Source organism: Apaloderma vittatum, unplaced genomic scaffold, assembly GCF_000703405.1.
Source record: "Apaloderma vittatum isolate BGI_N311 unplaced genomic scaffold, ASM70340v1 scaffold37403, whole genome shotgun sequence".
In the NCBI taxonomy this organism is placed as follows: Eukaryota; Metazoa; Chordata; class Aves; order Trogoniformes; family Trogonidae; genus Apaloderma; species Apaloderma vittatum.
The window spans coordinates 13,047-24,885 of NW_009707100.1; the positions used below are offsets into that span (position 1 = coordinate 13,047).

At 45.5% G+C, this 11,839-nt stretch overlaps 2 protein-coding genes across 2 annotated transcripts in view; both read left to right on the top strand.

The window, feature by feature from the left end:
• Nucleotides 1–1,112: 1,112 nt before the first annotated feature.
• On the top strand, nucleotides 1,113–6,064 carry LOC104271390 (keratin, type I cytoskeletal 15-like). Its single transcript, XM_009866043.1, has 8 exons — nucleotides 1,113–1,655; nucleotides 2,317–2,399; nucleotides 3,272–3,428; nucleotides 3,909–4,070; nucleotides 4,217–4,342; nucleotides 4,463–4,683; nucleotides 5,474–5,499; nucleotides 5,985–6,064. The coding sequence occupies exons 1-8, from the start codon at nucleotides 1,116–1,118 to the stop codon at nucleotides 6,062–6,064; spliced, it is 1,395 nt and encodes a 464-aa protein (XP_009864345.1). The 5' UTR covers nucleotides 1,113–1,115.
• Nucleotides 6,065–9,847: 3,783 nt separating this feature from the next.
• Nucleotides 9,848–11,839, top strand: part of KRT23 (keratin 23 (histone deacetylase inducible)) — an 8,902-nt gene continuing 6,910 nt past the window's right edge. The window contains exon 1 of the mRNA XM_009866044.1: nucleotides 9,848–10,264. Within this exon, the coding sequence (XP_009864346.1) occupies nucleotides 9,848–10,264 (417 nt within the window). The remainder of the gene's footprint in view (nucleotides 10,265–11,839) is intronic.

The window sequence follows — 11,839 nt, forward strand, 5'->3', positions numbered from 1 at the left end:
CTCTCTTCACCCCCACACTGGGCCACCCTGCCCACACACACTGTGCCCGGTGGCACATCCCAGCAGGGTAGAAAAGCAGTTAATACTTCTTCAAAAATCTTCCAAGTCTGCTTTGCCCTGGTGAGCAGAGCTGTGGTGCTGCACTGCTGCCTTCTGAAGTGCACCCAGAAACTCCCGGATCTGAAACACACTGGTGCTTCAGGCTCCCACGTGAGATGAAGGGCTAAGAGAGCTCTTCTAAGTGCTTCTCAAACCTTATTTTCAAGAGTGACTCCATTTCATGGTGCGGATTGGCATTGAACGCATTAATTCCTATCTGAACAGTTTCCTCTTAGAGCCGGTCGGTTTATGTTTTCCAAAAGTAACAGGAACTTAGTCCTCCCACAGTTGTTCTTTAATTGAATTATTTTAATCTTGTATTATCCTCCTTGACTATTTCACAAGCCTTAGCAAGTTAATTGGGCCCACTCTTCCCTGTACGACGATGGGTGCCAATTGCTCCTCACGCAGTGCCACGATCGTATGCTTTTTGTACTAAAAATTCAGACTCCAAAATCTAAGTATCAGTTCCAAGTAAAGAACAGGAACAAGGCCACATCAAATTCAATTACAGATGTTAAGGGGAAAAAAAATGGATGCAAAAGAAGAACTAATGGTGAGAAGAACTGATGGTTGCACATCTGTCAATGGAGGGAGAACTCTACTTAAACTTCATTTTTATTTTCTTAAAATAGTCACGGTGATGCCTGTAAATGGGTAAGTGGGTGTGGTTGAACTCACTTTGTTTTTCCATTCTTAAATGTCAGAGAAGTAAAATTCAAGTTTCAGAACTATAGCCTGAAGAAAAAACACTCATATGAATCATGCCTTTTGTTTAATTAAAAAAGAGAACCCAAGCCCTAGCCCCCAAGATGCAGAGCCAGCTCGGTTTGTGAGGAATGTCATCATAATTGGCCTCACCTCTAGGGAGGAGAAATTTGGGAGGGAGGGCTGCAGCCTGGGTTTGTCTCCTCTGCCCCTGTCTGGAGGATATAAAAGCAGCAGCCGGGCAGTGAAGGCACACACTCTCCTCTCCTCCGCCAGCTCCCGAACTGCCCCCTTCTGCCGCCGCAGCCATGGCCACCTCCTTCCTGCACAGCTCTTCCTCTACCTACGGGGGTGGCTTTGGGGGCGCTGGAAGCAGCAGCTCTCGCCTCTCCTCGGTGCGGGTGGGAGGAACATGCCGAGCTCCCAGCATCCACGGAGGATCTGGGGGCAGGGGGGTCTCCATCTCCTCAGCCAGGTACGTCTCCTCTGCAGGAGGCGGCTACGGCGGCGCCTTGGGCTCTGCCTTCGGCGGTGGCTCCGGGGGAGCCTTGGGGGGCTTTGGGGGGGGTGCAGCCTGTGGCTTTGGCGGGGGCGCTGGCTTTGGTGGAGGTTTTGAACTTGGCGGTGGCTTTGGTGGTGGTGATGGCCTTCTCTCCGGAAATGAAAAGATAACGATGCAGAACCTGAACGACCGCCTGGCTTCGTACCTGGACAAGGTACGAGCACTGGAAGAGGCAAATTCAGATTTAGAAGTTAAAATCCGAGACTGGTACCAGAAGCAGGCTCCCACCAGCCCAGCCCGCGACTACAGCAATTACTACAAGATAATTGAAGACCTCCGAGACAAGGTATGATCCTCATATGCAGAGGAGTTATAAGAATGCATTAGAATTGTGGAACTGCATATTTCAGTCTTTTTAAACAAGCTAAAATAATTACAAAACAAATATCAAATTCCCCAACCCCAAATATATTGTGGTTATGAGTATTCTAGTAGAAACGAGTGGCCGTTTCCCAATTCAAAAAACAAATACTTTAGCCTGAAAATGTGCTGTTTGTTGAAATGAACATGATTGCACTAAAAGTTGGCAAAACATGTCAAAATGTGTTTACCTGTATCCATATATTTATGCAGCAATCAAATAGTAAAGACTGTGACAGGTAGGCCTCAAAGGCTGAAAAAAAATTCTCCAAGGTACAGGTAAGAGCAGGTGTTGTACAAACATCTTTTGTAATTATGTTCCTGATTTGTTACACACAGACAGCTCTCTGTTTTGCATATGGAATGTGGAAGAGAGCGTAGCATTTTTGGTTCTCCTCTGTAAAAGCCGTAAGAACCACAGTGTGACCACAGAGCAAGATCATAAATTGAAAGGGCTATGGCAATCCATAAAGAATGTTTAGCCTGTGACATCACAAGAGAGGTCCAAAAATTCACAGTCCTGTACACAAGACCGTGATATTTCACCGTTATTCATAGGAATCTTTTTCCATGTTTCCCAACTGCAGATCCTCGCAGCTACTATTGACAACAACAGAGTCGTTCTGGAGATTGACAACGCCAGGCTGGCTGCAGATGACTTCAGGCTGAAGTAAGTTCTCTCTCCTTCTCTCTCTCTCAAAGCAGTTTTCTGAACTTTAGGATTAGGTATTTTTCCTTTTTAACTTCTGATGAAAAAACCCCAGCAAACAGAACCAATGTGATGAAGGATCAGTTCAGAATATAACCTTGACAGATCACAGCATCCAGATCATGGATCCATTTAGGTAACAAATTATAGTTCATGTCTTAGTTCTTTAGTGATGCTCTTCACTATTTTTACCAGCCTAAGTCACGCTAAGTCACAGGGCAAAAGAAGACAGGAGCAGGTTAGGATTTTCACCTAAGAGGAACAGTGTGGCACCAAGAGATCACTGCTCAGTTGCAGGAGTTCTCTCTCAAAGAGTCTAGAACAGAGAAAAGACAGGCAAAGAGTCACTTGAGGCTTAACCAGCTCACGGACCAGCATTACAGCAGCCACTGCTGAAAAAGGTAATAAAGACACGGAGTTATCTTGCAGTGATGTCACGTACCTGCAGGTTTATACTCTCTCCTGCAGAGCCCTAGGCAGAACTGGGCAATCTAAGCTTTCCTTCACACCCAGCTAGAGGGGACACTGCACATGGACTGTCCTGTGTGACAACTTTTCTATCAATGCTGATAATCACTATTGGGTTCTGCAAAGTGAAACGTCAGGCACTCCTGGAGAATAAAATCAGATGGCAATGCGTGTACTTTTGTATGTCGTTACTGGATGTTGGGAAAAACCACCTTTACTCCCTTTACACTTCTTTTCAATGTATGTTTTCACGTATAGCCTACTGTTTCTCCTACTTTCAATTTAAAATTTTGTAGTTTTCCTAGTATTCATACTGAATACATTCTTGTATGTGCTCCAGTGCTTGTTTCTCTTTTAAACTGCAGATATGAGAACGAGTTGTTCCTGCGCCAGAGCGTAGAGTCCGACATCAACGGTCTGCGCCGAGTCCTGGATGAGCTGACCCTGGCCAGGGCTGACCTGGAGATGCAGATTGAAACCCTGAAGGAGGAGCTGGCCTACCTCAAGAAGAACCACGAGGAGGTGAGAGGCTGGAACAGTGCAGTGAGGATGCCCTTGGGAATTCATGCCTCTTGGGTGGGAAGGGGAAAATCCAAACAAAAACCCCAGAATGACAACATTACAGCTTAAGAAGAAGAAAACTCTAGTATTAAAAGAATCCAAAGCGTGTCTTGAGAAGTGTTTCTCTGATTCCAAACTGTTCAGACCTATTAGTTTCAGTGTGACATGCACGAGCACGTGACAGGTCACTGAGATAGTTAAGCCGAGTACAAGAAACGTACCTATAAGTCACATGCAAATATATGTGTTGCGTGTGAATATACAGAGTAGAAACCATGTGTGGTGAGAGATACAATTTGATAAACACTTTTATGTGTGTTCTACCTATGCTACTTGATAATAAAAGCACCGTGTAGCACTCCATGGATTGCTGACGGCAGAAAAGCGAACAAGAAGAGAGAGCCTAACCTTTTGTGTGTCCTCTGCTGTCTGCCAATGCAGGAAATGAAGGAGTATTCCAATCAGCTCAGTGGAACAGTCAACGTGGAAATGGATGCAGCTCCTGGCATCGATCTGACCAGAGTTCTCTCTGAAATGAGGGAACAGTACGAAGCCCTGGCTGAGAAGAACCGTAAAGATGCTGAGGCCTGGTTCTTCACTCAGGTACAGTTACACCAACAAAGAGCAAACTGACGCACTGCCTCCTTATTACTGCCCCCGCAGGTGGGATAGGCCCTTCCTTTCTCAAAAGAATTCAGAAGATTTCTACACAGTATGCGTGTGATTTTACACTTGTTTTTTCCCAACAGACTGAGGAGCTGAATCGTGAAGTAGCCACCCATACGCAAGAGATACAGACCAGCAAATCGGAGATCACAGAACTGAGGCGCACAGTCCAGAGCCTGGAGATCGAGCTGCAGTCCCAGCTCAGCATGGTACGGGCTGTCCTGGGCACCGCGCTCTTCCCGTCCTGCCTCCCTGTCCTGCCTCTCCTGGACTCCCCCTCAGTGGGACAACCCTGCACACTAACCGGTTCTGACACTGTTCCCCTTTAGAAAGCGGGACTGGAAGCCAACCTGCGAGACACAGAAGGCCGATACTGCGCACAGCTGGCCCAGATTCAGGCTCTCATCACCAGTGTCGAGGAGCAACTGAGCGAACTGCGCTGTGACATGGAGCGTCAGAACCAGGAGTACAGAATGCTCATGGACATCAAAAGTCGCCTGGAGCAGGAAATCGCCACGTACCGCCAGCTGCTGGAGGGCCAGGACTCCCAGTACGTTACTAGATAGAAACCCTACGAGGAGTAGATAAGGTTACTAACAGGACACATCGTACAGCAGTAATCTGTGGCTGCTGAACTGCCTCCAGATTCCTGAATTGCGTTCACAGCACAGGCAGCCTTTGGAGTACCGGCAAATGCCCGGCAAAATCCCAGGCATTGCTGTAATTCAAGCTAAATTTCCAGATCAATTGTTCTGATGATTAAAAAAAATACAAATGTCACCATTTTCACTACAATGAATTATAGAAGGGGTCGGGCACCATAATGCTCTTGCTGCACTGGAATAACAGCCTTCAGCCTGAAATAACCTATAAAAACCAATTCCCAGTATTTCTTTGGCTCTTGGTTTTCTACGCCTGTGCACAGGGGTAAAAACATTCACTGTCATAGGCCAGTAGTCCCAACTAGAAAAGAACTTGGCACAGACCACAGCTTACTTCAGTAAAATCTACATTTTAGTGCCTGTTTCTCCTGTCTGCTCCACACATGGCATTACTTTAGATCCCTGTGGAGGAATTAGCTCCTTATATTGTTTTTACATTATGAAATTTTGAGAAGAGGAGCAGTATCTAGAGAGGTATCAGGACCAAGAGCTGGTCTGACTGCTGCTCCTGCTTCCTATCGACTACCGGGGAGTGGCCTTCAAAGCAGAAAGCACCTGGGCGTTAAGTAACACCAGGAACAGCACACCTGAGCAACAGCTCACTGAGAGCAGCAGCGCAGAGCTTCCGAAATCAGTGCTTTCAGTGGTCATTAATCAAATGTTTCTTCTTTCCTACAGGATGTCAGGAATAAACCCTAAGGATGGTAAGAAAAATTTTGATTTAAATGAGACCTGAAATGAGTTGCCAAAACAGGATTAAATAAACCTATCTTTCATGCTTAGAATTTCTTCTTACTAATGCTGATCACATTCTCTCTGCAATGGCCAGATTCTTTATCATTTAGAGACAAAAAAATATAGTATTTGATATGCACTTTTGAAACCAGTAGCTCGCTAAAATGATTGCATGAACTCCTCACGGGATTCCCAAAGATGCCCAAGTTCCTGTGCTGATTCACACAACATACAAGATACATCCAAATCTGGCACGCGGTGGGCACTGCTAAGATTTACTGTCTGAGGACCAGGAGGCAGAGAAGATAAGATGGAAAGGCAGTTCCCCCTTTGATATATGGAAAAGATTGTGTGAGGAAACCAACAAACCAAAACCCCATTGCACAACTCTTTAGTGTGTTAGCAGGGCTTTTATTTTCCCTAGTTCAATTTTTTTTATTTCCTCCTACAGCAGCATCTCTGAGCTTCGGAAGAGTTCGCGCAGGCATTGAAGATGATGGAAAACCTGCTTCCACTCGTGAACGGAGATTCTAATAAAGAAATGCTGAATCCCCTCGCATACGACACCATATAAAAGCAGTGCAGCCTACACCTTGGCTAGTGCTAAGAGAAATACCCTTTTACTTTCGTCAAATCACAAGAATGCAATTTTGCAACAGCTTGATGCCCTTCCTTAAGTTTGCTCTCCCTTTTTACATGATCATTTAGCTCTTGGGGTCAGAGATGACAAGCTTATTTTCTGTCAGTAGCTACACAGTTACCTTATGAAAGAACTTACATAATAAAGTTTCTGTTCTGCTTGTGCAAATACGTCCAGTCTTGTGTTGTGTTTCTGGGGTCAGCACGGCATTGCCGTACGCGTAACCACAGCCCTCCCTAACCCAGCGCCTCCTGGAACCCAAACCAAGAGATGCTCGGTGGATAACAACAATAACAACTTTAACGATAATACTAAAGATGGTGATGAACGAACAGGTTTCAAGTGTCATTAGATTTTTCCAACTATATGAAGCAGTAAAAAACTGAGAAGATAATGCAAAAAATCCTGAAGCTCTTTGTTCTGAATTCAAACTGCCCAACATGCCTGCAATTCATGCACAAGTAAGATGCTCCTCAAAAAACCCCATATTTTTCCATATATATATTTATGTTCCAGCACTTTCTTCAGGAAAAAGACAAATTCCCTTAGCTCTTGAGAAAGCGCTAGGCAAGGCACAGGTGAAATGAACTCTTCGTGCAGAGTCTGCTGCAGCTGTTTTGGTTTTCACACGTAAGGCAGCACCTCAGCAGCCTGTGTCATTACTGTGGCTCTCGCTCTGGTAATTCTGCTTTTTCTCAGCAGTAAGTTAGTTTGCAAAGCGAGATGCTTCTAAAGCTTTAAGAGGCCTGTAAATCCCAGCTTCAGAAGCATATAAAACACTCACATAAATGCTGTATTTTGCTAAGATTACCTGTTTGGAAAATTTGTTATTAGCCTCATTGCTGAGTATTTCAATCCACATAACAGGATCTACAGAGATGATACAATTTCTAGAACCGTGTATTTCATTTTCCTTTCAGCCTCCTTAGAAGCACTATTTTTCTGTCTTCTACTTTCTGAAACTCAAAAATAAAGTATCTGCGCTGCTGGGACCAGTCCCCCAGTTTAGCTCTGAATGAGGCTGCAGTTAAGAGACAGACATAGTGCTGCTGTTCTCGCTGGAGAGAACCGAGAGGAGGTTCTTGCAAACTTCAGCACGGCAGCATCACCCAACAGTCAAATGATATTTTATTGTGATCCAGAAACCAGGTGAGCGCTGCATGTATCGCTGAGAGCAGGCAGCAATCCCTTTGTACTCCAGATGGAGGCGTTGAATCAACAAGTGTTGGTGAGAGGATATTTAATGCACAATGGAGCTGTCAAAGCAGTCTGCCGCGACCTAAACTGCAGCCTAGGAATTCAGCTGGGTCTCCTTTGCAACAAAGCCAATTCCCAAAGCGAGGAGGTGGCAACTCCGCAGGGAGGGCAGCCTGCAGGCAGCAGAGAGAAGCCCCGATCCCCTGGTGCCACCTGCTGCCCGCCTTCCGCTGCCGCAGCCCGGGCCCCGCTCTGCGCTCAAACACCCTGCGGAACCCCGGAGCCAGCCGGACAGCGGAGAGCCGCGGTGCTTCCCCAGCAAGTGTTTTGGTGTTTGCCACGGAACCTCTGCCTGCGCTGGGGAAAACTGTGTGGCATCCTTTCCAGCCTGGAAAGGCTGAGCTTCAGAGGAAACACTTGCTACGTGCCAGATCACCTTTGTTTTATATTACTTGCCAGAAAAAATACAGTTCTGTTCTTCATGATGGCATGAGAGTCTGTGAATCCATCTATGACTGTGACTATTCTGTCTCACAAACCATCAGCCCCACTGCCAGGCAAGTTGTTGATCTCACTGAGTAATTTCCCGAAACACAGCATTGGTTTTATTTCCTGTACTATTAGGTACATATGTATCTACTTGTATTTCAATGGGCTATTTCAAATAACATTAGCTTGCCTCAGTCTGAAACTAATCCCTGGTGACATGAACTGAAGAACAGGGTTTCACTTCTTCTGTTATCATGTGGTGGTTTTTTCAGGTTAAGTCTTCAATTTTTGTCCGGTGCTTCAAGCCCTTCTCACTCTCCAACAGCAGAGCTGGCACCGAACTGTAGCTGTTATCAGAATATTCTGTGATAGCCACACCTTGGACTCACTGCATAACCATAGCTTCAAGGACTAATTTCCCTAAACAATTCAAAATGTTAGCATTTCTATGCAATGACAGGCATGAGGAATAAGAAGGAATATGTACTTAATGGAAGCGCAACCGGCAAAAAGAAAGTCAGCAGGTGCTGAGCAGAGCTCCCACAGCCACGAGGAGGAGCCCCAAACCTGCGCTATTCAGCATGTGAGGCCCAGGAGAGGATGAAGGGCAGCAGCGGAGTGTTTACCGGGCAATTTTAACTGAAACAAGCAGGGGAGAGAAAAAAAAAAAAGACAGAGAAAGATTCCTTCGGGTTTCTTGCAGGACAGTGTGATTCTGGTTTGTGCAGGCTCTCTAACCCCCTGCTCAGAAGGAGTAAGGGTGCCAGCTGGTGAGCTGAGCCCTCCTCTGTGGCAGCTGCACCTTTGCTGCGAGAGCCCGTGCCCACTCCGTGTCCCATCTCTTCCCAAACCTTCCTCCAGCCCACCCCTCAGCCACGATCTACAACTACTCGGAAAGGCAAACCAAGGAACCCCAGCTGTTGCCATGGGAACGCCTCACAAATTACCACCCGCTTCCCAGCATAACAAAATCTTTGCAAAATTGTGCAGAAGCCAGACCTGCCCGTTCTGCATTTCATGGAAGAAGTTTGACAGAAAGTTACTGGAACGTTTGCAAAAGACTGTTTTTGCACAATTGACAGGTCAACTTTTAAAAATCTTTTGAATTTTTCGAGTGTTGTTACAAACTCACAAGTATTTTCTATAGCTAAACATATAAATATCTTAGGAGCATTAATACTGGTAACAGCAAGAAATTACTCCATTACTACCTATTTCAGCAAGGCTACTGAAATATTGAAATCATGAAAAAGTAAGTAGAAAATATTGTTAAGTTCCTAATTTTCATGCATTTCACCTGGAAATGGGCAGCTAAAGAGAACAACTGGGTCTTCCTCACTCTGGCTTGGAGTTTCAGTCAAACAGCAGAGGTCAGAGAACTTCACTAAAGCTTCGTGTCTCCTACAGGCTGAAGCTGGTCGGTACCTTAGTGACAGCTGGGTAGGACACGCTGTGTTTCAGGATTCACAGACTGCTGTAATTCTAAAGCCTGACACTTAGACCAGAAAGAATCTCGAGAGACCCATCCCTGACCCAGCTCTCCCTTTATTCTGTAAAGGACGATACTCGTCCCTTTATTCTGTAAAGGACGATACTCGTCCCCTCACAAGCAGCTAAACATAGCATACTAACTACAGAGCTAGAGAAAAGTCTGAGGCAGAGCTGATCCTGTTCCACACCTACTGATTTTAGCCACACCTCACTATTATAATATGAAAAGAAAAAGAAAAAAAAAACAAAACCAAAACAACCAAAAGGAAAGCAATGGTATGTGGCTGGTTCTAAACAACAACAACAGTGTGTGCAGGCTCATAAATGCTTCAGAATTGACCAAGAGGAAGCACGTTTCGTGATGACACAATCTTGTTGCTGTAGTCATTCATCGAAGGGAAACTCCCACAGGAAAAGGCATAAAGCTGCTTGGGGAAGGCTAAGAAGCTGCTCAGTGCTAGTCAGTCAAACATTGGGTTAGATTCACAACAGGGCTCAGCATGAGCACCAGCCAAGGCCCTTTCCAGTTTTTTTCTGGGTCCCTCAGGGGCAGTTCAGGGTGTGGTCTGGCCCAGCAAGGGCCTCCTTACAGAGCTGCAAGTGCAGATGGTGGTGCCAGCAGCACACATGCCTCCTTCTCCTCCACCAGACCCCTCTGGCTGGCTGCTGGAGCAGGGGCACCTTGGGGAGGCTTCGGCGAGCACCATGGGGAAAGCATCTTCCTGGGTGGGAATGAGAAACAGACTATGCAAAACCTGAATGACCGTTTGGCTGCCTATCTGGACAAGGTGCGCTCCTTAGAAGCAGCCAACGCTCAGCTGGAAAGCTGCATCCGGGAATGGCACAAGACAAAGTCTCATGGAAAGAGGCATGACTTCAACCAATACGAGCAAAATGTCACTGACATGCAAAGACAGGTAAGTCAGAGCTCTGGCTGGGTCGTTCTGTGCTCTTTTAAGGAACCTGGGTACTCATTCATGCTGATGGCTTTCCTTTACAGAAAGCTAAATAAAAACTCTTTCATGTTAGAAATACTAATGCAAGGGGTTACAGCACCTGGGCATAACCATGCTTCGTGCTCCCCAGGAGGAGAACGGGGTACTGGCAAGGAAGGCTGGAAGGAGACAAGGGGGATTCTGCAGACTGGCAGCACAAAGAGCTGTGCACGCTGCCAAGCGTTTGCTTCTGTACATGAAACTGTGGTTGGAGTAACTATGTCTGGCAGAATTTGGTCTTTTGGGCTGCACATGTATTCGAGCAAATTACAAAGCAGGCGAACTGAAGAGACTGCCTTCTTTCAGGCACAGCCTTTAAGCACACTTGCATTTCTCTTCTTTGATTCCTGTGGTAGCAGTCAATGAAACTACAGGAGTTTTGGGTTTGGGTCCAATAAGCTTATGTAATCAGGTGGAAAAATACTTCATTGTAATTAAGAAAATAGCAGTGACAAATTCCTTGTGGATGTTTTCACTATAATTAAAAGAAGAATTTCTGGTTCCTGCCAGTAGTTAATATTAACGTTCAACAGTAACTCTTTCAATCTCCCAAACTCACGTGTCTCCAGATTTAAGCATAATAGTAATCTGTATTCATAATGAACTCACGCAGCACTGTAACCATTGGTGTGACTAATCAGTGTAATCACCTTTACACAGCCATATGGGGCCAAACCAAAGCCACTCCAATTGCTGGGCGGTAGTTTTCCCTCCATATTTATAACATGGTTACTTGGCATTCTCAAGACCCCAAGAAATTTTTTTGTCAAAAAGGCTTGGAAATGGTATTACCCCACATCTTTGCTGACTGAGGCCAGGGACTTAATCAAACTCCCTGCTCGCTGTTAATTGTGTTGCCTCCAGGCAGAAGATGAGGCGCTCTGACCACAGCCGATGCATGAGGAGAGCCAGAAGTGTCAGCACCTACTTCTGTTTTAAGGATAAAGAAAGGTCATCCATTTGCAGACCTGGCACGTTTTTTTAAAGTGGTACAGGGACTAAAAACTTGTGCATCAAGAATATTTGGAACTAATAAATGAGAAAGATTTAGGAAGACGGTAAGACTAAAACCATAATGATGGTTGGGGTAAAGCCCTCACTTTTCAACAGGTTCTACCCAACCCCTTATTCTGAACCCCCACCTCCCAGCTAGGCGTCGCTGAGGCCAATGGCCGTTTCAGCCGGGGGGCACGGAACGTGGAGCTCGTGCTGGGGACGAAGGGCTAGGAAAGGGTTCTTTACAGGTGACAGCTCAGCGACTGAACTCAAAATTTTTACTTTCTCTATAAATTATTGCAATTAGCACCATGACTGCCAGTAAAATCAGTGCAAATATAGCATCTAATAATTAACCATAACTAAATTAATTAACCATGAATTAAAAAGATTAAACTAATTTAGTACCTAAAGTGAAATTATACAAAATTTAGGATCTTATACCCAACAACCCAGAAAGTCTATGATATACTGGCTGCTGGACCCCACAGGGATCTACCT

Bases quoted from the DNA above. Each gene is read 5' to 3' on its own strand.
- LOC104271390 (XM_009866043.1), top strand. From the start codon at position 1,116: ATGGCCACCTCCTTCCTGCACAGCTCTTCCTCTACCTACGGGGGTGGC. The intron at 3,429-3,908 runs GTGAGAGGCTGG...CTGCCAATGCAG, and splicing joins TCAAGAAGAACCACGAGGAG to GAAATGAAGGAGTATTCCAA. The intron at 5,500-5,984 runs GTAAGAAAAATT...CTCCTACAGCAG, and splicing joins AGGAATAAACCCTAAGGATG to CATCTCTGAGCTTCGGAAGA.